Genomic DNA, 27,811 nt, shown 5'->3' on the forward strand with positions numbered 1-27,811 from the left:
ATCTTGTACTCCAAATAACTAATTTAAAGATAACAGTACATAATACATTAACCATTGTTACTTTCCTATTTTCTTTCTTTTTTAAATCTTTTTTTCCTTCTATTATCTTGTTTTGAAATTCTGGTTTCTTTTTTCTCTTTAAAGTTAAAAAAAATAATAAAAGATACCAAGGCTAAAGATCAGTGGTGGAAACTGTTCTTTTTCTATGGTAAAGATAAGAAGAAGTATCAATATCAGCCTAATTATGCTTATGTTCAGCTGTTTTTAAAGTGACTATTTTGTTATAGCTTAAAACTTGCAAGTGGTCTGCAAATTTTTTTTTCTTTTTGAGACATGGTCTCTCTATGCAGTTCAGGCTGGCCTTGAACTCATTTTGTATCCCAGGCTGGTCTCGAACTTGCAACAATCCTCCTGCCTCAGCCTCCCAAGTGCTGGGATTACAGGCATATGCCAATATACCTGACTTATGGTCTGCAAATTAAATGAACTCAAAAACTATTATACAGCGAAAACTGGTGCCCCAATCCTGCCCACTTAGTTCCCCTGTAAAAGACAACTTTTGCTACCAGTTTCTCAACCATTTTTCCAAATGCATTATAACTTTTAACATAATAGCTACAATACCCTGAATTCTATTGTGTGCCTTACATTTTTCCACCTACTAATGGTATGGAGAAAATAGCTCTGCTTTCTTTTATTACCATGCAATACTATGGCTGTACCTTAATTTATTTAAGCAATCCACTGAAGTTTATTTGCAATATTTATAAAAGCTGCTTACTCTAGAGCTTAAGATGGCTCTTGGAACATGTGAAGTTGTACCTTGAATTGTCCAATGAACTAACTGGCAACTTTCAAAGAAGATGAACATTAGATGAACAAGCAACATTAGAGTCTGAGAGTTCTATGATCTAGAAAGCAAAAGAGCCTTGCTTCTGTAATTTTATCATGGACTGGTTGCTTTTGCTTCTTCAGAAACAGCACAGGTATCACAAGAAGAATTTCCTATCCAAATCTGAGAAGGGTAGTCATTGCATTTCCTCTGCTTTTATTTTATGTGTTTGCTGTCTTTCTAGCCCCTCAGACTAACACCAGTTTTTCTGCATTCCCTGCCAAACAAGCAGGTCCCTTTACACCAATATCTTCCATTAATGGGTTGAGAGAAACTGATGATAAAGTAGTTTTCTGCTCATTACCTATCTCTAATAATATGCTTGTCATTATAATTAGTTTCACCATCTCTGGTTTGCTTTTTGTTATTTCTTTCTCTTGAGTTTTGTTAACAGCAGAAATTGGCTGCTACACTATTATTCTGGTCTGTGTAATGGGGCTGACAGCAGATTCATTCTGCTTTTTTTTTTTTTGACAACTGGATATGATTTGTAAAGGTGTGAAGTGGAATTGCTAATACTTTTCAGCTCCATTACATTAACCTGGAAGGCATTATACCCAAGAAATGAATCCAGTATTAAATTGCCTGTTTTATGAGTTTTCCTTTAATAATTTTTCTACTCTTTACAATGTTTTCATAGCTTCAGTATTTTCTGATCTCTATTTCCCGAGGTTAATATGGCAACTTCATTTTATGAACACAATTTTATTAGATTTCCTTTATTTTTAGGGCAGAAGGCAAACAATAGCAAAGACATATTTGTGAGTTTTTCTCCTGTGTTCCTCCCAGTTTCTGGTTGAGGCTGAGGCAAGGTTTCACAGCAGAACTACACATCTGCACAGTACTTCGTTACTGAAATATTGTTTAAAAAAAAAGTCACAAAGCCCTAATCAAAGATTTTCACCCTGTGTTGAGTTTAGAAGCGATCCTCAACAAGCAGGCAAGAAACAGGGCCAGTGTGTGCACTCTAGAACCAACCTTATCGAGGGCAGTAGGGCTGAATGGGCTCAATTTAGGAGGCTACTGCAGGAATCTGAGCATAAAGGTCTCAAGGTGGAGCTGTACAAGAATGACAGAAATAAGAAGCAAATTCAAGAGATTCTCAGTAGATAAAACCATCAAGTGATGGTAACTAATTGGATGTGAAGGCAGAAGAGAAACAAAAATAATTACTACTTAATGACTGCTTATCACATTTCAGACAATTTGATAGGGCTTCTTGCAAAATCTTATTTAATCCTTATGATTTCCTCCATGGGGAGTAGTACTAATCTGTCTTACAGATGTTGAAACCAAGGCATTGCAAGGTTAAATAAATTGCCCAACATTACGTGGCAATTGAGGTAGAGCCTAGGACATTCCAAATCCAAATAGCTATGCCACTTTGTAACTCGGTGAAAAGACTAGAGGATAATCTCTAGGTTTTTCTAGAGAAGACTGGATGTATCACAGTATCACTAAATGAGGTGCAAATATAGGAGGAGAAGCAGGCTTACAAACAAGATAAAGCATTCAGTTTAGTGCAACTCCATAGTCAACAGCAACAGAGTCAGGTGGGGCAAGCAAATTATACATTTTGCTAATAGACAGCCCCAATAATTAACTGTTGTGCAATGAAGCGGAAATCAAGAAACAGAAAGGAAGGGCTGAGTATAAAGCTTGGGATTGTATTCATGCAGAATGTACACTGTTGACCTTTCTTTGGGAAGAGAACTATAATTATCACCTTTCTATACAGAAAAAATTCCCAGCACTTACTAGGTAGGTTGCCATTCTCATAGAAGCTATCAGGATCTAAAAAAGGTAGTATTTCTCTGTTTTGCCTTTTTTAGACAGGGTCTCCCCCTATGCAGTTCAGGCTGGCCTTGAGCTCACTTTGTAGCCCATGCTGGTCTCAAACTTGCAATAATCCTTTTGCCTTAGCCTCCCGAGTGTTGGGATTACAGATGTGTGCCACCACGCCAGGCTGGTATTGCTTTGTTTTGAACTATTTCTACCCCTTAACAATTTACTGCCATTGGATTTATCCATCTGTATTCTTCTCTGATGTTAAAAGATCTAAATAAGAAAATGATATTAACATAGATTTGAAAAGTTTAAAAGATGTTGCCTAAAGTCATGAAAATGTCGAGTAGCAAACATGACACTTCGGCAGGTAACCTAGACTGAATTTTGGCTTAAAAATGTCTCCATCTCCTCACTCTATATTCGCCCTTTCTTCTGTCTCCATTCTGTGTCCCGTTTCTAAATGTCTCTGCTATCCTTGTTTCCCTATACACATGTGCATGTGCATACACACATACATGTACCTCAACAACTCACATATTGAAAACCAAAGCAGCAAATACCATTTTTGCCATTTGATGGATTTAGGTTCTCCTCCACTTCTGAGTGTTACTCACCTAGAACCAGTTCTGAACTAACAGATTCTTCAGCCAGGTTCCCAGATGAAGAGGGCAAAACATCATCATCAAAGCTGATGAGGTCAATGTCCCCTACAGCCTTGCTTTGCAGAGCTGGAACAGGGGGAGTGGCCGGAGGTCCTTCTCCCAGTGACCTGAATGCTTTGGCTTGGGATGCCACGGAGGGCCGGGGAGGCACAAGGACTGGCTTAAGTGGAGCCAAAGGACAGGGAGGGTTTTCTGTGGAAGCTGATTTTTTCGGCAGCAAAGGCCTTGGAGCAGGAGTTGGGATTTTCTTCACAACACCGGGGCTCTCGAAGATGGGCCCTGTTCCTGAAACCTCATGATTACCACTTTGTATAAGGCCAGGAGTTGGTTTCTTTGGCAATTCGGGTTTGGTTCCAGGGATGCTTCCTGTTTCTTGTGGTGAAGAGTGGGAGGTGAACCCCTCCCTGGGCATCACTTTGAGTCTGTTTTCAGTCCACGTGTCCCATTCTCCAGAAGCTCGGTTAGCAGCTGGTTTGGGAGCCACAGAAGGCTTCCCTGAGGAAACAGCAGGCTTTGGGGGAAGTGTGCGGGGAGTAATTTCTGGTTTCTTGGTCGGTCCCAAGGTTTCTGCATTTGTCTGACCCTCAAACACTTTGATCCTTGAAACAATATTATTTTGGCTTTGTTCTGTGTTCATAATGTTCATCACTGCCTGACTATCTAAGTCGTTATTATCCAGCAGAGACTGGGGCTGGCCTGGGGATGACTCCTCTTCTGGGACTGCTGGATTGATTTTCTGGTTACTTTTTTCTTTAATGTTTGTATCTCTAACTACTGGCCTGAGGTTGCTTTTTGATCTTGGTTTTGGCACAGGACATCTTGTGACACTGGTGTTTTCTGGACAATTCTGTTCTTCAGAAATATCAAAGACTATTAAAGGCGCTACATTTGCTGGAAGATTGCCACATGAGGCTGCTGGGGGAGGCTGCAGAGGCTTAAGAGGTGCCTGTAGTGCTGACAAGATCAAAACAAAATGAAGTTGTAATATGATCATTTATAACAACAACAACAACAAAAACCAGAGAAAATACACAGATTTAAAAATATACTTGTAGGCTAGCATGAGATTGTTATTTCCTTGATTAGCAAAATCAATGGGGAAATGTTTATGCTTCGCTTCCCATAGGAGGGTTCTTCAACCTGTATTTTGTGTTTGTTCATGTAATAAATATTCATCATGGAATATCTTTTTTTTTTGTCTTTTTTCTTTTTTATTGGTACCGGGGATCGAACTCACGACCGCCTGCTTGCAAGGCAGGTGCTTATGCCGCTGAGCTAAATCCCCAGCCATCATGTAATATCTTACAACACCATTAAATTCTTATTTCTCATTTCACTTACCAGGTAAACCATTTCTTTCTGGTTGTCAAAATGTTAACATTTTTAACACTTTAGTTTTCCAACTTACTTGTCTCTGTTACACTCTGTAAACTATTCTTTAAAAAACCTAACAATCACTGTTAGTATTCTATAAAGTCTAAGTTTCTAAATAAAAAATCCTTCTCACTGGAAATAAAGGTCACTTATGGAAATATGCAACAGGAGTTGAACAGTGTTTTTGTGATCTGAGCTAGTGTGAGCCGAAGAGACTAAAGTTGCAACTCTTTAAGAACGATCTATTATAATAATCACTGCATACCCAAAAAAAGAAAGCACATAGTGATCTCAATGAAAGCAGAGCTCACTGAATTATGCACAAATTACAAATTATTTTAAAGGCTAGAAGCCTACTGATTATTGCCCTAGAAGTAGGTCAGAATTAGGGAAGACAAATTACTGGCATTACTTTGAGGCAGATGGTTGTCTATTTCTTCTAAAAAGTCAGTCTGAGTTGCAGAAGTGATAGTGTGCCTTGGAGTGGCAGCAGCATTATTATTATTTGTAGTATTAACTTGAACTTGGTTGATTTCTTTTATGACTTGTTCATAAGAGGGCGGGAGCTGCAAAAAAAAAAAAAAATTTCAGACAGCTATGCACAACAGCCAAAGTGTTGACAGTCTCCTTGTTTTTAGCTTCTGAATTTCATTTTAAAAATAAAATGTAATTCACCTCAGCAGGAACCAGCTCATTTGGCCTCCAAGGGCCAAGTGTAGGAGTCGGGGGAAATCCTAGACCTGGGGGTGGGCCTCCTGGGAACCATGAGGCTGGCCTCAGAGGCTCCGCTGCCACAATGGTGATCTCCGGGCGCCTACAAGACAGAAGCCCCAGTGAGGTTTTACAGATTGGTGACAAGCTGGTATTGTTTATCTGTGAATGTTCAGATTGACTAAACAACTACCACCTACACTAGTGAAAAGAACTATGGGTCACAGGAGTAACTTCTCTGGCCTGAACTATCTCCTAATAGTTTACCCAAAGAGGCATAAAGGAACAGAGAGCAGTCATTTTATGTGATTTTTAGCCTCAAAAAGTTAGAGATACAGTCTGAGCACACTGTGCCTTGGCTGATAAGGATAAGCACTAATTTAAGCCTATACAGTCTATTTATTCTAGGACTGCTGTATAGCCTACAACACAAACATATGGCATAAGGCAAAGTGAGTCAATGGGATCACTTGGTTTTGTTATTATAAAGTATATACTCAAAAATTAAAATTACCATGTAAGAATATCTTCATCTTCCCCACTTTATCTCTGGCCCAGTTTAAGTTTACCTTGAGATGTTTTAAAATTATATGTTTATTTTTAGGTCCTGATATACACCTGTGTTTCTAGTCAGTTTTATATGCAGTGATTTAGGCATCGCTTCTTTTCTTAATCTGATTCCGTATCTTTATGTTTAAATTTTATCTTCAACCTGATTTCCTAACAAACACCAAATGTGACTCTGGGCAAATGTCAACTTCTCTGAGCTTCTGTTTTTTTCACCTAACAAATACAGATGATGACATTTGCTCTGCCTTTCTTAAGCGCTCTATAGAAAGTAAAAATGAAAAAGCACTGTCATTAGCAAAATTGTGCATGTATGTACACCTTCCTGTGAGCTTGTCAAGTACTAGAACCTCATCACTGATGAAACTTGAACTAAGAACCACTGCTTATAGCTGCTGTCTAAGTAATAGGAGATACAAATTAGTAAATTTTAAGTATCATACATACATTAACCTATATATAACCTCATGATAGTTGCCATTAGCACCATTTTAAAGATTGAAAGAAGCTAAAGAGGTTGGTTTGCCCAAGGTCACATGGTAGGAAAGTAGTGGTCAGGATTTGAACTTGGTTCCATCTGAGTCTAAAGAACATATTCGTCATTATCCTTTGCTCTGTGTAACAAATTTGAAAGTATCAGTCATGACTTACAAAACTATTCATCCAGTTATTTACCTGTCTATGTTCCTCTATTCTACAACTTATTGACCTTTCTACCATCTACTGGCCCTTTTCTCTATCTATCTAGCTAGTCTTTCCTCCCTCTAACAATCACCCACCTTACCTAGGATGCCTGTCTCTTTTCCTTTACCTTTCTAATCAACTTTTTATCCTATCCTCCATCCATCTATCTATCTATGTAGGTAACATTTACCAAGTACCCATGAGGTACAAAGTATTTCTCTGAAGCAGTTACAACAATGCTTTACATGCAGCAGTTGTTTTACCAACATTTTAAAAAAATTGAATTCAGTAAATGACAGTCAAAAGACTATTCTCAGGCCTTTGTCACTTCTTTTCTCAAGCTTCATCAGGACATGTAAAGATAAAGCATAGCACAGGAAAATACCACTTATTTAACTTGTTAACAGATGACACATGTTTATTTCAATTATTAGTAACATACAAATATGGTTAAATATAACTTTACCTCCTATCTCGATGAAGTTCACTCTGAATAGAAGTCCGAGATGCTACAAAATAAAGAATAAATTGGTGTAATATCAAATTAGAACACTCAGTGAGGATTTCAATTTTTATACAATACACAATTGGAGAAAGTTATCTTATATAATGGACATTATATAGAATGAATGCTTTTTAACACCTCTAAGTAGAAAAGTAAATAAAAATGATCTCATATTGAATAAGGTTAATTATAAATTTGAATTTCATAAAAAATAATTTCAAAACCTCCCAAAGCATAGTCTGTGGTTCTGAAAACAACATGAAGGATGAACAGTAAAAAGGCAGCTGTTAAATATAAAAGCTTGAAACATTAAGCTGGGGATTTAGCTCAGCGGCATAAGCACTTGCCTGGCAAGTGTGAGGTCATGAGTTTGATCCTCGGTCCAAAAAAAAAAAAAAAAAAGACATGAAATGGCCATGGAAATAAAATTCTTAAAAATATCTATTTTTCACTTATATGACTAGACCTGTAGTATTTGTTTTTAATTATATTACACAGTATAAGTAGTTAAATTTTCAAGTATTTTGTAACTTTTCAGTAATCTTACTGCTTTAGTTTCATTAATGAAGATAATAAATGCAAAGGGTGCTCAAATCACTTTTTTTTTTTTTTTAAAAATCGGTAGCAGGGACCGACTCACTACTGCCTGCTTGCAAGGCAGGCGCTTATGCCGCTGAGCTAAATCCCCAGCCCCGTTCAAATCACTCTTCGAAACACACATATTGCACTAACTTTTCCCTTAAGTTTCAAACTCAAAAAGCTTAATGATTTAAATTTTTGTTGTGACTTTTATTTTATACAGCAGATAAATCAGATAATCTGGAAAATATGTCACACATGGGACCAATTTTTATGCAGTACGAGTATTATCTCTTTTTCCACAGAGCTCATTCCTAAGATTCCTGGGGTAGGGTAAGTACTGTACTGTAAAGACTTGTATAAGACATGAACTTATTTTGGACAGAAACTATTTCAATCAGTTGCTTTCATTATATCTCCACAACTTTTTCAATGGTTCTATATGAAGATTGGAAGTGTGGATCTTTCCTTTCTTCTCCCTATTAATTTCTGCTTCTTTGTTAACCTGAGGGAGGGAGAGGCAGATGAGACCTGGAAATGAAATTTTGGCCCGGATTACAGCTGTGTCAGCTTCACCTGTGCTGGCTGATAGTGCAAATCCCGAACATTTACAACCCAAGCACCTGGATCCACTGGGAAGAGGCCCTTACCTTTACACCATCAGCTGGCTTGGCTGTTAAACAGTAACCAAGAGCTAAGCCAAGCTGAGATACACCCTGCTGGAATAGAAGGGAACAGAGAGGCTAGAGCATCTGATTGGTAAGAATGATTTCATGGTGTCACAGGCTGTACTACAATCACATCATCACCATTACTAAAGCTGGAATCAACACACATAGCGAAGACTTCACGTTATTGTCACAAACATACCTCTTCCACGGGGCATTTTGCTGTGCACTATTCATGAGTGCTAAGGGAAAAAAAGAAGGGGTTATAGAAGAGGAAAGGGAGAAAAAAGAGTGAACCTATCCTCTCTAAAAGAAATTCAGGAGCAAGACTTGCCACACCACTGTTCCCCCTATGCTGCAGACTCAAATGGAATTAAAAAAAAGGCTGATGAACCATGGCTTCAGAGGGTAAAGAGATACACTGCTGACAAAGGATTTGTCTGGATGACCAGATTATCAACACATAAGTAAACCACAGTTCAAAAAATCTGCTGGTAGTTTTTAATGGTACAAAGGAACCTAAAGACTGTTTTGGGAAATCAATTTATTACTTCAATAGGAACTGATTTTAAAGTGTGAACAATACTTAAAAGAGCTAAGTTAGTAGTCAACTTACATTCTTTTAAATCAATGGCCTTTGGTTTGATTCTGTCCCTTCTCAGAGTAACAGCCTAGAAAGCTTTTCTAGGTTTGACGGTAACAGTCCCCACCCTGGCTCTGGCAGCAGAGGGGTGCTGCCCCTTTCAATGCCCATGCCACAGGGTGAGGACCGCGGTCTCACAGTCACTCTGCAAACTCTCTTCTCCATCTCACTCACTGCTCTGCTCTCTCCTTCTTTTTTCTGGGGGGGGGGCGGGGAATACCGGGGATCAAAGTCATGACCTTGCTTGCCAGGCAGGTGCTTATGCCACTGAGCTTAATCCCTGGCCCCTGCTGTCTCCTTCTTTAATTGTTTCCCTCCCTCCATTTACTCATCTTCAGTATAATTTCTCTTCTCTCTCTTGATTTTCATAAAACAACTCACTTTTTATCACTGTCAAGCAAATTTAACAGCTTGAAACACTAGGTCTTCATGTAGACTTTCAAGTGGTATCTCATGGCTCTTCCTGATTTCTCAACATACATTTATACACGCCACTCTCCTTTTCCTGGATTAGTCAGATTTGATATACTGATTGCCAGGAGAATCAAAATTGCCGCACACACTCATGTACCATTTAACCTCAAGCAGTTAGTTCCTTGTGCATTTTGGGTTAATGTTGGAGAACAAAGGCAGAATTTTCAGTTAAAGTTATTCTATTATGCTACAAAATTATTTTTCAAGCTTTCCTAGATTAAATGATTAAGTTTTAAATAAATATAAAACATGATAGGCTAGAGTTGAGACGTAGATTTGTAGTATCACAATCAGTAAGGAATCCTCCCAAGTTTTAGCACTCATAAACCTGGAAAAAGCCCAGGAATCATCTCACTCAAACCACAGAGGAGACTGAGATACAGGAGTTGTAGTAAATTATTCCAAAGTCACCCTACCCATCAGGGGCAAGGCTAGGAGCAGTTTATTTCTTAAAATTGCTTAGCTTCTATGGATCCAGTTGTGATGGATGCTAGCTCTGTTCTAAATAATTCAAAATTATTGATGAAGTAATTAGGAGAAATAACACATAAGATTATTATATATGTTCTTGCTATAGAACCAGCTTATCAGTGAAAAACACACCACCACCACCACCAACAACAACCACCAAAAAATCTGACTGCATTCATTTGGATGGTGGGGGCATGAATGAGATGTACTTGCCATGATAACAAGAATGCTCTGGACGGAAAGTCCAATGGCTATAAAGTCTACAAGTCTAGGTTAATATCCCATTTCTAACTCATGAAGTCATTTTATCTCTTTGGACTCAGTTTCCCTCCTTCTGTAAGAGAGATTTAACATCTACTACGGTGGTGTAGCTTATAGCAAGATGTCCCCTCAAGCCTCATGAGCTCATAGGTGGGGCTCTTGGGAGTAACTGGACCATGGGTGTGTGAAACTGGATTAGTAACTTGTTGGGTTGTGTTGGGTATTTTTTTCCAGCAAGAAAGTAACTAAGACACATTCAGAGTATTATTTATACTTGCTATTTTATGGCAGGAATCAGTATTAGATATTGAAGAATATTTTCATCTTAAAAAGTTAACAAAATAAAGAATATGAAGTTCCAGATATATCCAATTTGGACAAAACAAAAAATTAGCAAAATTATTTAAGGTTCACAAGAACAAATGCAAAATTGACTCTACACATTGCTTTGTGATAGAATCATTTTGAAAGAATCTGAAATATATATCATTGCCTTAAAAACATAAATCTCTCTTCTTGCCAGTTAGATGACTGCGTCTGGAATAGCTTTTTTTTTAAATTAACCCTCCACCCCCGCCACCTTTTGGCATTAGGAATTGAACTCATGGTCTCACATTTGCCAAGCAGGCACTGTGCCACTGAGTTAAATCCCCAATCTTCCTTTTTTTGTTTTCTTTTTTTTTTCTTCTTTAGTGCTGAGAAGTGAAACCAGGGCCTTGTATATACTGTGTAAGAGCTCTATCAGTGAACCATATACCCTGTTCCATAACTTTTTTCTTTTTAAAGAACTGGCAAAAAGGAAAAAGAAAAGAGGTTGACACAAATATTCCTCATTTTGTGCTTATGTTTACCAGGTATTATAAGAGATCTATTTGGTTCTTCTGCCTAACATTAGGAATAAATAAATACATTAACTATATCTTTAGGGTCTATAAAGTGACTAACATATAAAAAGTAAAAGATAACTGGGTTAGTCAGAAAGGAAAACCACCAGATACATCAAAGCAAGAACTTTCTCTTTGTTTCATTGCTTCTTTCTTTGGGCTGTTTCACTAATTCCCTCTTCTCTCAAATCTGAGGCTGCTTTCCATTGACTGCTTCCCCAGTGCCTCAAAAATCTTCAAGCTCCTCAACAGTCTACTAACAGGTTCAAATTTCCTCTTCACTTGACCTGGATGCCTTCTCAAACTATCATCCCTCTTCCTTCTGTAACCTCTCAATTTCATAAAAGCAGCCTACCAACTCGCTGTCCCAACTCCTGAATCCCCTTACTGTTCAAGTTGAGGCACGGCTTCCACTTCTAGCCAATGGAACTGTCCAGCGCTGCTCCATGGGAGCATCACGCATGTACTCCCTGCCATTGTTTCTGAGCCACCTTGCAGTGAGACACGATTCATGGCCCATGGTGAGTGACTCCTTCTCCCTGCCCCTCCTTTCCTCTCAACCCCATCACAAGCTTACCAAGACATGTAACGCTCTCATGAATTTTTCATGTTGATATTTGAGTTCTCTTTATCATATACTGTGGCAATCCTACATCTTTGTAATTCACCAACACAGAAATGGAATGAAGAAACACGGTATGTTTTTCAATGGAATGGCCTATAGATATCTTAAGTTAATACAAAATATTAAAAATTATGTTTCTGAAAGTGAGTTACATTCTTAGTGTGGTTGGTTACCTCACCTTAATAATGAGACCATCTAAAATCCCACTTGTACTGTTTTTCCTATAATAAGTAATTCATATTCTATTTAGAAAAGGCCCCTTTCCAGAGCTTTTATTTAAGAAAAGCAATTTAAGGTATCCCTGAAATCCTATACAAAGAGCAAATTTTAAAACTTTAAGCAGGAGGTAGGCAGAAAGTATAAATGTGTCATTTTTTGGAAGGACTTTTCACAGCACTTCTCTTACAGATGGGCATATGAACCTGTCTTCATATGTATTCACACAACTTTGAAAAATATTGTGAATAAAATTCAAGAAAAGAAATGAATAAAAAAGTACAGGGTTTAAAATCAGATATGTCTAACTTTAGAAGATAGCTACATAAAGTGGTATATCATAGATGCTAACTACAAAGCCAACTTTGGGTTTAAATGGCTTCATTTTATAAGAGAAAGGTATTGTATTAAGGAGTTCACTTCTCAATAAATGAAAGGTAAAAACACTAGCTATTTGCAATACTTAACACTTCTTACAAGAAGCCACTTTTCTTGGGTTCTTTGTAAATTCATCAAGTCCAAACACTTGCTAGAAATATAAACCATCATTTAAAGGTACTACAAACAAAAATACAGAGCAAGAAAAAAAAAACTTACATCTTTTGATTACCGCTCTAATGGATGACAAGGGTCCTTGGCTAGAAAAAAAGAAGAGAAAGAGAACATGTTACACATTCATCAATCCTTCTGAAGAAGACATATTCATAGTGCTGGGTCCTTTCTGGGATTCTGTATGACATTAGCAGCAAGTTGGACAGATCATAGGCCTATTCTCTTTACAAAACAAAATTAAATTACCTTTTATACTTAAGAGGTTTTATACAAAGTGAGGAGGTTGATGAAGTATATCTAAAGTGTAAATAAAATTTGGTTTCAAATCGCTTTCATAGAAACTTATATACTGTATATCTTCCATTGAAAATCTAGATACAACTTGTAATCATATAGTATTACTTGATACACAAAAGAACTTCCTCCTTATGGCTTTTTCACGTTTGACAATGAAACTCTTGTCTTTTCTTTATCACATTTAAATACATCATCTATACAGTCAATTTGACTTAAGGACCAACAGCATTTTCAAGATTGGAATTTAAAACACCACCACCACACAATAAAACAATTTTCTGCTTGCTTTGAGTTCTGTTCAAGAACTGGTTGATTCTGGCTTTGCCTCAGTGTGACCTTGGGTGAATCAGGAAACCCTTCTCGGCCTGTTTACTTATTAGTCCAGGCCCTCAAGCTACAAGGGCTTATTACTAGTTCATAAAGGGGGCTTTTGTCTTTATTCAAACCAGCCAGATAATTGCTTTTGAAATCACTTAGAAAAAACACAATCCTGAAAATTTAATGATGATTTAGAGAAAAAAACTTCTTGCTTATAAAGTTCTTCTCTTTTCAGAATGTTCTTTAAAAATTTATATTTATTTTTAATTTACATGCTTTAAAAATTAATGCTTGTGGTAGTACTTCTTATAGATGAATTATGACTTCTGCAAGATACAATAATATATTAGCTCATTTTAAGAAGGGATACTTCAAAAATACACTTGTTGTAGGTGGGCTATGCTCATCCAAAAGCCTGGATTGGAAACTTAAATCCCAATGAAACAGTGTGGGAGATGCAGCCTAACGAGACCCCTAACTAGGCCAAGAGGGCTCTCTGCCCTACAGATGATGAATGGTGCTGCTGTCGGGGTGGGTTCATTATGAAGAGATGAAGCAGACTTTCTTTCTCTTGCCCTTGCCAACAGGAAAGCCCTTCCCAGATGGCAGCTCTTGATCTCGGCCTTTCCTGCCTCCAGAACCAGGAGTCAATACATTCTTGATCAGTATAAATTAGTCTGTGGTATTGTTTACAAGCAGCATGTCAAGTGAAATAAGTCAGGCACAGGTTTCTGTTACATGAGGAACTAAAAAAAAAAAAAAATACATGCACATGCACACATATAAAAGAGCAAAATATCCAAATATATAAATGGGAAGTAGAGAGAAGTTCAAATAATTTCCCAAATTATCTCAACACATATGCTAATTTGTTTCATTTATACTATCAGTTTCTTTCAGTTCACTGAAAAGGAAGTTTTGTGCTATTACCTGTTTATTTCTTCTTTGTAAGAGAGAATCTTGTCTATGTCTTGTACTCTGAGTAACTACTTTGAAGATAATGATACACAGTGCACTAACTACTGTTACTCTCATGATTTTGTTATGAAATTTTACTTTTTCATAAAACAAAAATTACAAAAAAAAAAAACCCCAAACAATGTCTTTGCTCAGGTACACTGACTCGGGAGAATGACATTTACTAAAAATTCCGTCGCTACTGTTGTGGCAGAACGGGGTGAACTGGTTGAGTGGAACCTACAATTGTTACAGTTTACTGTAGGGTTTCCACCCCTATGAGAACCTAATGCCACTTGTTTTTGTCACTTTCTCATCTCTAAGACACAACCAGACACCCACAGGTTACAGAAAAGGTTTATTTTGGCTCACATTTCAATTCATGGTCAGGAAACACTAAGGTGGGACAGCATAGCAGAGGGGCATGGCGGAGGAAAAGCTGCTCACCTCATGGTGGTCAGGAAGCACAGAGGGAACAGAGGAGTTAGGGAGTGCCCAGCTTCTTCCCACCAGGCCCTGCTTCTTGACAGCCAGCCAGCTATAACCGCCACACACACACATAATCCAATAACCTTTCAAAAGCCCTGTCTCTGAGTCCAAGGGGCCAATCTGACAAGGTGGAGTTCAGAGAGTAATGTTAGCAATGGGGGGATGGCTGTAAATACAGATAAAATTTCACTTGCACAGTTCCTAACAGGCCAGACAGTACTGCTCTATGGGCTGGAGTTTTGGGACCCATGCTTAGAGGACAAGATATACAGAGCAAGCTCCATGTCATAATAAAACGTAGAAAGATTTTAAGGGTAGCATGGCCCTGCTGACACCCTTATTTTAGACTTCCAGGTTCTAGAACAGTGGAACAAAAAATTTCTGGTGTTTTAAGTCACTTGAATTGGGATATTTTTATTACAAGTCTTAAAACTAATGCAGACTAAGCATCTCTACTCTGAAAATCCAAAATTTCAAACAGTACAAACCTGACACGTAAAAGGGTTCAGATTTTGGATTAGGATGCCTTACAAGTCCATGCATATATTCCAAAATCTAAAAAACTCCAAAATGTGAAGCATTTCTGATGCTTAGTATTTCATATAAGGGAAACTCAACCTTCACAGGAGACCTGGAGTGCTGAGAAGGGATCTTTCACTGAGCTGCAGGCTCTGGATTTTCTGGTGTGTTATACTTCAATAAAAGGGGGAGGGCTTGAAACTTTGGTACAAAATAGTTTTGACCAAGGCTGGCTGACGTTTTTCACTTCAAGATTTACAGCATCATGTTTGGGCAGCATGTATAAACCAACCAATCAACATCTTATGTTTACAGCAGAATTTTCCACATTCTGAAGTTCTCCTTAGAGGTTAATGGCTGTCTTATGGTGGCAAAATAAATGATAGTGTCTATGGTTAAGTTCTGGGAAATAGAGCAGCCTCCTACCTGGGCCGGGCATACATGTTCTGTACTGAAATGTAGCCATGAATGCAGAAACTAAGGTTTTGAATATGATCCTTTATCTCCATCTTTCTGAAGAGCAAAGGCCACAGGTGAAGGTACAGTGTGTGTGCATGTGTGTTGAAGCTCTATCAAGAAATCTTGTAAACAGACAGTATTTTCACTTTTACTTTCTGTCCACAAGTTGAAATAAAGATGGGGGCTGTGGGAGTGATTTTAAAAAGGAAGAGATGAAATGTACAATTATTTTTGTTTTAAAACTAAAATAAAAATTTAGAAGTATTTCCCTCTGGAAACTTTACTTCTGGTTGACAAGACAAGTTAATGGTGTCATTAATAGGACAAAACTGGGGCCTGGCTGGGAAGGAATAGAACAAAAGTAATGAGGATGAGAAGAAAGAAGGAAAATGAATGTCTAGCACCAGGTAACAGTTTTGGAAAATGGGTACTACGGCACTATTAGGTGGAGACAATGCTATGAAAGGAAACTGTAAGTCAAATGTTTATAGTTAAAGATTATCCATACTTTAAAAATGATACTGACGTTGTTTTGCTTTTTTTGTTGTGATGCTGAGGAAATGAAGGACTTCTGACTAAATCCAAATCTTCATGCATAAACGTATGCACGTGCTGTGCCACTGATACACTTCATAATGATACTTATTGCTGAACTAAGATAAAATAATTTGCTATATTTCAGAAAAAAGATTGTGGCATGTCATTTTATAAGTAAATTTTAGGTCAACCTTCACTTCCTTCCCCAAACAGAAAGCAAGAGAGTTTTATAGACTAGTCTGTGTTTTTATCTTGTGTACACACCCCCAGCCAGAGAAAAACCCTATAGGAATGGTTTTTCCTGAAGTTTAAAACTGCAACAAGCCTGTGACTTGAGTAATGGAAAGGCCAAGGCAGGAGGATTGCTAAGAAGTTTGAGGCCAGCCTGAACAGCATAGTGAAATGCTATCTCAAAAAGGACAAAGACAAAACACAAAGAATTTCTAATTAATTACTTGAAATCTTTAGGAGAAAGTTATGAGTTCTGCATTGCTTTTCCATCAACATTGACAGGCTAATTATGATCAGTAAGATCAATAACATCAAGTTTCATACATTTTAATATTTTCAAAGACAAGCATAAACAAGCTTGTACATATGTGGCATGTACACATCAGTTATTGGACAAATCTCATAAATATTTACATTAGTTACATCAACAGCACACATTTTAAAATTTACAGAATGGATGCTAGCCATAGTCATACCTGCAAGCACAGAGCTAGCACAATGCATGATGCACCTACTGCAGCCACATGGCTATCATGGCAAGAGTACAGAATCTGCAATCAGCTAGACACTGTTTTCTACTTGTGTGAGTTGCTCAAGTTATTTATTTAAAGCAAGATTTGCTTATCTGTAATACGAGGATATCATGCCCATTTTTTGGCTAGCTGCTAAGAGTGAATGAAAAAACTACTTTATATATATACTATATTATATAGAAAGAGAATATATCTCATATACAAATTTCTGTAGTTCATAATACATGAGGCTGAAATTTTTAAAGCTATCCTGCCAATGCCAGTTGAACTGACCTATAACTAGTATAACTCTACCTTACATATTTAGATATTTTGCATTTCAGTGGAACTATTATTTACCACTTATAACCATAGTGAAAGCTTTTCAAATTCTTAATCTTTTATAAAACCAAAAGAAAAACAAGGCTAAGAGAACAAAACAAATCTAGAAGCTTTTATGGTGTTTTTATTCTCACTAGGAACACAGATCTCTATTATTTTTAGGTCAGCCTACCAGGATACTTTGTTCACAAAACAGGCATGGCTGATCAGTGCTAAATCCTTTAAAGAGCTGGCATGGTGGTTCACACCTGTGATCCAGCACTCTGAGAGGCTGACGGAGGATCACTATGGGCTCAAGGCTAGCCTGCACTACATAGTGAGACTGTCTCATAAATCAATCAATGAATCAAAACAAAATAAAAAACAACAAAAATTCTTTAAAAAGTTCAAGGATTGTGGAAGAGGCTTTCAACTATGCTATATATAACTACAGCACATTGAAAAGTCAGTGCCTCCTGAGAATCTGCCATGCTAGGATTGGGAGGATCCAACAAGAAGCCAACCAGCCAGCCCTTTTGGTAAGCCATGCAAGCCGTGCCAGCCGCGCAGCTTCTAGGAAGAGAGAAGTCAGTGCCTCCTGTCAGCCTTCTAGTGCTGGATCTGAGACTCCCCACCTGTTAAGCAACTCTCCAGTTTGGAGGACACGCTGAGTTGACAGCAACTAGGTACATAAAGCAACTAAATGCTTGTATTGTCTGGTTGATTTTGCAGGCCTGAGGGCTGAGCATCTCTTGGGAGGATGACAGTACGCAACACAGCAAATACGGGGGATTTTCTTTTGTCTTGTCTCTGAAATCCAATATTGTTCTCATTGTTTTGCTTTATTCAGTATTCTCTTTTTTGATAGGTTTTATTTTGTTTTTGGTTTGATTTTGCTATACTTGATGGAATGGACAACTATTGCGAAGATAAAAATATATACTATGTTAGCTACTGTTGTTTTCCTAGTATCCTGCTCTGAAGTTCTGTGCCCAGTTTGCTGCTTTGTTTTGATTGGTTTTGTTCTGTTTTGTTTTATTGGATTTTACTATCTTTAAAAAAATTTAAATGTAACTACAGCACATTTAAAATTAGAACATGTTGCCTGCCCTTTCCCATTTTTAGAACTTTTTCCCTATCAAATGCATGCCTCGACTCCATAGACTATAGTCTTTTCAAGGAAAAATGTTATCTGCTACTCATTTTACAGTGCAACTCAGCAGAATTGTACCATTTTTTCACTGAACTAATGTGAACTCAATTCTACTCAGAGAGAAATACAACTTAAATAGTACCTATGATTCTACTTAATAAGCAAACCTTCAGAAATAATTTGGCTGCTGTTCTACTTGTGTTGGTCTCTATTCCCAGTTCCGTCTCACATTGATGAGCATCTGATACTTTAGAGAACAGTACTCTATACTAACAGCAGACAGAGAATTGGCAAGGCTGGCCTCTGTAAGAGATGGTGCTTTAGACTCCAAGATGGTACTTGATTTGGCAACAGGTATACTGTCAGTTGACAAAATTTCTGGAATAATTCTATCTGCTTTTTAACAAAGTGTATATTACCTTTGGAGACTGTAAGTGAACACTCTAGGAGTTCCCAATCAGTACTATTCACAGCATTATTCAATTTTGAACCATATATACTATATTATAACATAGTGAAGTTAGTCAGAAAGAATTAGTCCAAGTGGGTTTTATGTTGTGGATCAGGTACCATTTGCTTTGAGGAGAGGTAAGGAGGATAATGTCAAGTCAGCACCTATGAAAGGTTACATTTATTACAATATGTGCAACATAATAACTAGCTTCTTCAAATGTGAACACAGAAAGGCTGAGAATTAAGAGTCTGATGCATAACTGTGTTCAATAAACACCTATTGGAAATTAAATAACCACAATAAACCTTTCCTGGGATCCTATCTTTCCTCCACTGTCAACCTAAAATAATCTATAGAGAGAGTTTACACAGAAAACCTAAAAAGAAGTCTGGGGATGCAGCTCAATGGTGAGTGTGTGCTCAGCATGCATGCAGCCCTGAGTCCCATCCTCAGCACTGTGAAATAAAACAAAACTAAACTTAACATGAAAAGATGAAATGGACTGAAATCCAGTGCTGCATAGGTATGCAGCAATACAGTAAGGTTGAATATTGGCTACAAAAAAAAGTGAATAGCATAGTTTTAAATGTGTTTATTATACAGCAAGAAAAAAATGGGATTAAAATAAGGTAACTATATGGCAGTTTCAGTTTGGTGTACTCACATCATCCAGAAACTGAGTTTTTCAAACTTCTGTGTTATAGGTATTGAGTTCTGTATTTATGACCAAGACACAATTGTGGACTTAAATTTAAGACCAAACTTTCCTTTTAAACTTACAAATTTATGGCTATATTATTCTAGGTTTTACGTTAGATGCCAAAGAAATAGGTCCAATCAAGACATAGTCATTGCTCATAAAGGGTGCAGTCTAGTGAGAAACCTAAAGATGTAAGAAAGCTGTAACAATTTCTTCTGCTTTTCTTATTTTTTTTGGTACCAGGGATTGAACTCACAACCTCACGCTTGCCATGTAGGTGCTTATGCCACTGAGCTAAATGCCCAGCCCCTGTTCTGCTTTTCTTAAAATGAGAATTTTCACTTTTTTTCTTAACCTTGTACCAGAAGTGATTTTACATATAAGTTTTTGGACTAAATTGTAAGTTACTCATGCCACACAGAGGTTGGGATAGTGTTACAAACAAATCTTGAGTTAAAAAAACACAGTTGTATCCAATTTTAAAAATAAAGACCATTTAAAAATTTTTTGGACATCCATTCCATGGCATAAAATACCTTAGACTGTACATAAAGGCAAGATCTCCTTTGAACAACTAAGTCATCCAGTTATACCTTATAGTTCTTAACAATGCCTTTAATGAATAATTTTTTGAGAAGGGGACATGCTGGTGATCAAATCCAGGGTCTCAAACCAGCTAGGCAAGTGCTCTCGAAAAAATAAAAAACCCACACTCTTCCTTTTGAAACCTGTTATTCTGGTTTCAAAAACAATATGTAGTGGATGATACAACCCTTTGGACACTATATGGACTGGTATAAAATCCTGGGACACACAAGACTGGAAGGGGATGCTGTTGGGGAAGAAAAATTAGGACACAGAAGCTTGTTGTAAATTCCAAGAGTTGTTCATGTTTCCTACATTAAATTCCATATTTAGAGTTCTAACTCCCATATAATAAGAAATAAACAAGTAAAAGCTCTTTGTCCAAAGATGAAAAATACTCAAAGGAAAAAGGAAAGAAGAAAACTTTCTGAAAACCACTAGTTTAGCACTTAGATCTAGAAAGATCTCCTTTATAAGTGTTTGTTTCCTACTAAATACTACAATATGTTTATTCTCATCAGAACACATATTTTTCTCTGTTCTCATGGTTCTAGTGTGCAAAAAAGGACAAAAGTAAAGTTCAGAAAGTGGTAATACTACTATTTCTCACTTGCTATGGTAAAGTTGGAGGCATGTTTGGTAATGCTTTTTGATATCAGACTTGATGATTCTAAAATTTATAGCAATGGCATTTATGTATTTATTTTGCTTTACTTTCTTGGTATATGAACAAATGTAACACTTTTGAAATAATTTTGAGATTACCTATACTCCTTTGAGACACTGAAAATCAAAGGAACAAATGTAAATATATACAAAGCTTGCCAAAAATATGCATATACACTTCAGGAAAGAAAAAACAGTATATGCGTTCAACAGATGTGTTACTTTTGTACTGGGGACCCTAAGGGATGTCACACAGTGCAAAAAACCCACTTCATTGCCAGTCCTTGGAGAAGAAACTGAAAATGCATATGCAGCATTTCAATGACCAAGGTTACCCAAGCAGCAGTTTGCCATACACCACTAATAAATGTCTAGAAACTACTGGCTACCACTTTGAGCACCTCTAGTAATTGTAGAGGCCAGAGGTATTAATCTCGTGATGTCAATAAATTATGTACTAAAATATTTATAGAATTTATCTTTTCCTGAAGTGTATACACATTTTTCTGGTGGATTTTGTTATCTAACTACTAAATTATTTGAATTTTAGGGTACATACAGTATATAGGAAGAGAAGGTAAAGAAAGGTACAATGGAAATAGGAAAAAGAAACAGACTATCCAGTCTGGTGAGCACATCAGACTAAAAGTGGTAGGATTAGTTATTTAATGGGGGTGTAATTAGTACAGAATAATATATTTGGCCTTTATTTTGGTATCATTTCTAACTCTGAATCATTCAGTATTTAAATCTTTTTTTTTTTTTTTTTTTTTTTTAAGGTAGGTTCTTGCTATGCAGTTGAGACAGGCCATGAACTCACGTTGTAGCCCAGGCTAGCCTTGAACTCACAGCAATCTTCCTACCTTAGCTGCCTAAGTGCTAGGTTCACAGGCATGTGCCACCACACCTGAGCAATACTGAAATCTAAAAGAGTGAGCTATCAGGCATAAGTATAGGGTATCTACTGATAATGTGGTCAAAATACCAGGAGCAAAATTCAAATGTTCCAGAAGCATTTCATATTTGGAAGTGTGATGGCAACAAACCATGTGATGAAGCTATTTGTGCATGCATGTATCTGGGAATATGTTCAATGTCAACATGTGATTTTTTTTTTTTTTTTGGTCTTTTTGAGGCAGGGTTTTATTATGCAGTTCAAGATGGCCTTGAGCTCACTTTGTAACTCAGGTTGTCTCAAACTTGCTATAATCCTCCTGCCTCAGCTTCTCGAGTGCTGAGATTATAGGCATATGCCACCAGGCTCAGTGATATTTTTCAGAGGACAAATTTATCTCAACCAGTACAATGTTTTCCTACTAAACAATGAAACCTTACTATTAATAAGATGCATATAAAAAGTCAATGGGCCTAGAAAAAGGCATCAGGGGAATAAAAGAAAGTGAGAAACATGATTCTTTAGGAGATTAAAATAAAAAGTATCAGGGAAGAGAGTTTGCCATTTTTTTAGTACAAGAATACCTACACAAAACTGAACAAAATATTAATTAATTGCTAATTTTACAAACTTAGGAAAGTAATTCAATCAGTTTGAAATCCATACTTAAAATCCATTCATGAAACATGCAGATACTTTTTATGAAAAGCTAAATGTATTTAATAAAAATGAATAAATTGCTATAACATACTACAAGACTTTCTTATATCAAACAACATTTTAAAATACAGTATCCTATTTATTTAGAAACAGGGTCTCATTCTGTTGGCCAGGCTCATCTTCAGCTCCCATGTGCAGGCGATTCTTAACCCTCAGCTCTTTAGTAGCTAGGACCCCAGGCATGGAACACCATGCCCAGTTTAAAAAGCCAATTTTAATCCAGGCACTGAGGAGACTGAGGACTGCTGTGAGGTTAAATCCAGTCTGGGCTAGACAGTAAGTTTAAGGTCAGTCTGAGCCTCATAATGAGACACTGTCTCAAAAAAATAGGAAGTGTCTTTTAAAGTGAATACCCTCACCACCCATTTTTTTTAAAGCTTTGTATCACTTAATCAAAGGTTTAAAATCAACTAAACTCTTCCCCCTTGCCCTTTGACCACACAGAAGTTCTTACAGCATTACATGCCCATCTTTTTAAACAAATATTCAGCAATGCCTAAGCCAGAATAAAATAGGCTCAGTCAATAGAAAATAATATAACAAAGCAACAAATATATACCAAATAGAAAAATCTCATCAATGCAATTTCATACATTAAAGACCTTTAATTAATAAAACAAATATTTTTTTAAAACATCGTTTAAAAAAACAGTTCTTAAGAAGTTTCTGTCATAAAGCTGGAGGCTTTGACCAAGAATGTAAACAAAATATGAAAACAGCTGAGTTCATTCTAACAACACAAGGATTTATTCTCCTCTGGGAATTGCAAAAGAAACTTCAACAATGAACAGACACAAAACTTTTACGTAAATATTAAAAAATTTCTCCACTACACAAATGGGGCCAGCAGCCCTCCCACCAGGTCATTTCTATTTTTTGCAAAGCCACTGGAAAACTTCTCCACTGGATACCAAGAACATATTTGGTAACTAAAGGAAATTACAGTCATGAAATTATTCAAGAGGTACAGCAAATTTCTGGATTTGAGAGTCCACAAAACAGTAAGTTTCAGGATACAATATTATGTGTTAGACGATACACTTAAGGGCTGGCCACTAAAACTGTAGATACTGAGTCCAATAATAGTCTTCAAACAGGTAATTCTATTTAAAAAGATATATTAAAAAATTCACAGAGAATAAATCTGCATTCTAACAAACATTAAAAAGAACAGCAAGGAGGGAAACAAGATGCAGAAGTGAATGGAGGAGAGATGGCAGGTACAGGCCCGGCAGAACAAAGGAGCATCTGCTGTGAATGAGCAGAGCAATATGGTGAAGCGCCACTGGCACTCCCCCTGGACAGCCGGTCTGCTATGCAGGAGGGGCTCGATGATCTGTCCTTATTCCCTCATCTTTCCTCCCACAATGGAGGCATTTTCCTCAGTCATTCTGACCTCGGCCCTCTGTGCAGTGGTTGGAAGTTCAGTTTTGTCCACAGCAGTGGAGCACACACAACCAAATGATTCTTTTATGTGATAAATCACTGAATATTTAGGACGATTCCAATCAGACTTTATAAACATTTTGCTTTGAAAAAAAATCTGTATTTATTTTGCTATGGTCTGAATGTCTGTGTCTCACCAAAACTTACTCTGTTGAAATGCTAACCCCCAAGATGATGGTACTGGAAGGGAAAGGGATTAATGCTCTTCTATGAGAACACTTAGGGAGATCTAATCACCTGGGCCACAGAAGGGCACAAAGAGAAGGCACTGTCTATGGACCACGCAGTGGGCCTTCATCACACATCTGCTGGACTTCCTAGCCTGCAGAACCATCAAGAAAAAAAAAAAATTCTTCTGATTATAAGCTACATAGGGTATAGTATTTTTGTTACAGCAACTGAATGAACTAAAATACAAACATGAAAAATGGTAACACATTTACTATTGGTGTGCAGGAGCCAGCTTATACTGATTTTATGAGAGCTGACAAATTTCAGAAATTTTGTAAGCTAGTTGTTAAACATAGCCATTACTGGAAATTATATCAATTCACAAGTCATATAACAATAAAAGTAGTATTAAAACATCATTTTCTAATTATTTTCCTAATTTACTGTGCTACTTCGAAGCACTTTCCAATTCAACATCAATGGTATCATACTGGTATCTTGAAACTGGTCACGGGGGGATATTACCATAAAAACTGGCAAACCAGGGCTGAATTTATCATTTTATTGTCTAGAGATCTAAGAAAGTAAAGGAGAAAATATTAATAACACACTGAACATAGAAGCATTCTAAAAGCACTATGAAAGACTGGGTATATAGCTCAGTGGTAGCAGTTCAAGTTTAACATGCATGAACCCCTGGTTTTGATCCCCCCAGCACTAAAAAACAAAAACAAAAACAACAAAAATAAAATGTTACAAAAAGTAAAAAAATTAATGAAACAGTTTCCCTATATTTGAAAACTATCTGGATCAGACAGGAAGTTGCTCATGGAATGCTGACAGTCTTACAAAAAAATCTCATTAACATAAACAAAATTAATAACATTAATATAAACAAAAATATAACATTAATATTGGAATTATGCTCAAATTACTATTAAACACTTACCAGTACACTACTGTTTGTGCCCAAAATGGCATCAATGGTTGTCATTAAGAGTTACAGAATTATGAATGATTTGTCATCTACCTTGCTCTATTTCTGAAGCTTTATGTAATGAATAGGACTACTCTTATGATTTCAAAAACACTTGCTATGACAAAAAGCAAAATAGTTAATTGATTCACATCAGATTCATGATCTTTGAAATAATTAAGATATTCAAACCATCCACCAACCAATCATTTTCTAAAATATCGGGCTGAGAGCAAATGTGTTTGCCATTACAAAAGTGAAACTCCCCTGAATGAACACAAACCTGAACAACAAAAGTGATTTACAGCATGTAACCTTGCAAAAACAGTTTACAAAAAGAAAATGATCCCCGTATTTCCTAAACCTTTATAGCTCCAGCATATAAAAAAGAGTGAAGAAGCAAATTAAATCAACATGAACATTTAGAATTTTTAAAGCATTAATATAAATTGCTTTTTCCATGTCTTCTACATATGTATCACAAGAAGTTTTCAAGGTGCTGCATACCAAAGTGAAAAATTAAATGCCTTTATTAAAATGTTTATAGTTAAATAATATAAAAATGTTTACAGTACTAATCTCAACTTCTGGTTGCTCCTAATACCATCCTGCTCACACCTGTAACCACAGAATGTCTCTGTGTTAATTGTTTCCTGGGTCATGGTCCTTCCTGTTATAAGAATTGCTACCAACAGAAACCATCTGAAATGAGTGTGTGAGGGGGTGCGTGGAAGGACAGGAAGACAAACAGACTGTGTGACTGTTCTTTTCTTTTTTATTTTAAATACTTTTACTTTCACAAATCAGACATTTTATTGAGTAATTTCCTCTACCTATAACATCAAGTACCATGACCAAGGGACAACAAAGCAGGCCTTTCAAACTCCCAGATCTACTGTGATAATACTGTGAATTTTGTTTTCACATATATATTTTTAAAATTGGGGCCACAATTCTCTAAGAAATACACAACTAAGGATGAGTTGAATTGTGTCAGAGAATATTTGGGATTCTACCTGCAATGTGAAGAAGGGGAAGAAGAGAAGGAGACATGGAAGAAAAGGGAAAGGAAAATGTACTGCTGATGATAGGGTCAGAATCTAGGTCTCATTCTGAATTTGCTCTTAATTCCATCTTATTCTCACAGACCACATCCTGACACAATGTCTCCAAGAGGACAGGGTGGAATTCCCATGACAGAATAATCTGTAGTGCAGCAGCAACTATAGAGAAGTTACTAGAAAAGATCCCTGAAAAACAAATTAGTGTAACAGTGAACTGTAAACACTGAGTGACAATGCTGCTCCTCAGAACATCAAACACATTGTCCAAACCCAAATATTTTCTCAAGGTGAAGTCATGTCCAAACTAAGCAGTGAGGTCAAGGAGGCCCATTCACAGGACTTACCACTGTGACTAGCTCCAACCAAGACACGATATTTGGATTGGAAGAGAACAAAGAGAAATATTATCGATGAGGAAAAGTGCAGGAGGCAAGAAGACTGCTAAATCTTGATACTTAATAGGGTCTTAAGAGAATCAGCAGTGCTTATGAGGCCAGGCTAGACCAGGGTCCCTCCTGCGACCCCCACCATCTGGGCAGACCACTTTGCAGAACCCAGGACCTCCAGCCAGCAGTGTACATGGGGTTAGGCTAGACCCAGGCCCCTTCTGCGACATCTGCTGCTCTGGCAGACCACCTTGTGGGACCTGGGAACTCCAGTCAGCAGGGCACGTGGGCCAGGCTAGACCCAGGCCCCTCCTGCCACCCTCACCATCCTGGGAGACCACCTCACAGGAACCAGGAACTCCAGTCAGTGGCACGGGTTGGGCTGGGCCAGAACCGGGTCCCTCCTGTATCCCCACAGTACTGGCCTCCCACCTCAGGATCTAGGAACTCCAGCCAGGGATGCGCACCCCTGCAGTCTCACCGCTGCCATCGGGGACCCTCCCCCCATCTTCTGGACCTAGTATTGCTCTTGATCTTGGGCTCCTACACTTTCTCCCAGAATCTTGGACTGCAGTGGATTAACCATGTAGTACTGAGTGGGAGACTCAGTCTCAAGTAACCCCTCATCCAAACAGAAGAACTCAGCAGGCTTCCATCAGTGAGGTGAGTTTGCCCTTAAAATAGGAATTGAGTTTGCCGCCTTCAGTGGGTAAACAGGAGCAATAGTGAAGCCCTTTCCAGAAGTAGGCCATTGGGGTGCTTGGCAAATGGGTGGGTGAGTGCTTCCTCCACACAGAGTATCAGGTTGATTAAGGAGGGTGCCAATAAGGCCTCCCCCAACCTGGAGAAAATTAAGGGGCCTGTGGAACATCCAGAGACATAGTAGGGACAAACACTATAAATAGGAAGATCTGGTGACTCTGAACAACCTGAAGACATAATAACAGCAGGAACAAGGGGTTGATTTCCACCAGTGCTCCTAGGCTTGTCAGCCTAGGAAGAATATAGGACTCACCCAACAAGTTCTGCCTAGGGAATTCAGGTGACTGGCCCACCTCTTCATTGTGGGACCCAGCAATTGGACAAACATCAACCTTACATAGGACATCAAGATACACACTACCAACAGTTGACACTAGTGGGACTGAAGGACCAGATATTAACCCAAAAGAGGAAAATGGCAAAATGAAAAAGCAAAATGCAATTTCAGACATCTAGTCCATTAGGAGCAAGTACAGGAGACATTGAAATAGAGGACTTCAAAGGTAACACACTGGAAAGCTCTGAAAAGATATCAAGTGAAATAAAAAAACAACTCCATGAGGCTATAGAATGAATCAAATTAGGGGTAATCTCTCATGTAAAGACAGAAATAACAACCTTAGTAAAGGAGTTGCTC

General features: G+C 37.5%; 1 protein-coding gene across 5 annotated transcripts in view; it reads right to left on the reverse strand.

Annotated features, from left to right (window-relative positions):
- Sh3d19 (SH3 domain containing 19) overlaps nucleotides 1-27,811 on the reverse strand; it is a 189,257-nt gene that overhangs the window by 40,473 nt on the left and 120,973 nt on the right. For 4 of the 5 annotated variants that reach the window (XM_063260841.1, XM_063260840.1, XM_013160322.2 and 1 more), the window contains exons 3-8: nucleotides 12,602-12,642; nucleotides 8,633-8,672; nucleotides 7,145-7,187; nucleotides 5,392-5,530; nucleotides 5,129-5,282; nucleotides 3,295-4,296 (exon numbers count right to left, since the gene is read on the reverse strand). In XM_063260841.1, coding sequence (XP_063116911.1) covers nucleotides 3,295-4,296; nucleotides 5,129-5,282; nucleotides 5,392-5,530; nucleotides 7,145-7,187; nucleotides 8,633-8,648 — 1,354 coding nt within the window. In that variant the 5' untranslated portion in view covers nucleotides 8,649-8,672; nucleotides 12,602-12,642. The remainder of the gene's footprint in view (nucleotides 1-3,294; nucleotides 4,297-5,128; nucleotides 5,283-5,391; nucleotides 5,531-7,144; nucleotides 7,188-8,632; nucleotides 8,673-12,601; nucleotides 12,643-27,811) is intronic. The other variant, XM_063260839.1, reaches the window with a different exon arrangement.

Source organism: Cavia porcellus, unplaced genomic scaffold (assembly GCF_034190915.1).
Source record: "Cavia porcellus strain 051 isolate PalLab524CR breed Dunkin Hartley unplaced genomic scaffold, mCavPor4.1 scaffold_14, whole genome shotgun sequence".
Taxonomy (NCBI): domain Eukaryota; kingdom Metazoa; phylum Chordata; class Mammalia; order Rodentia; family Caviidae; genus Cavia; species Cavia porcellus.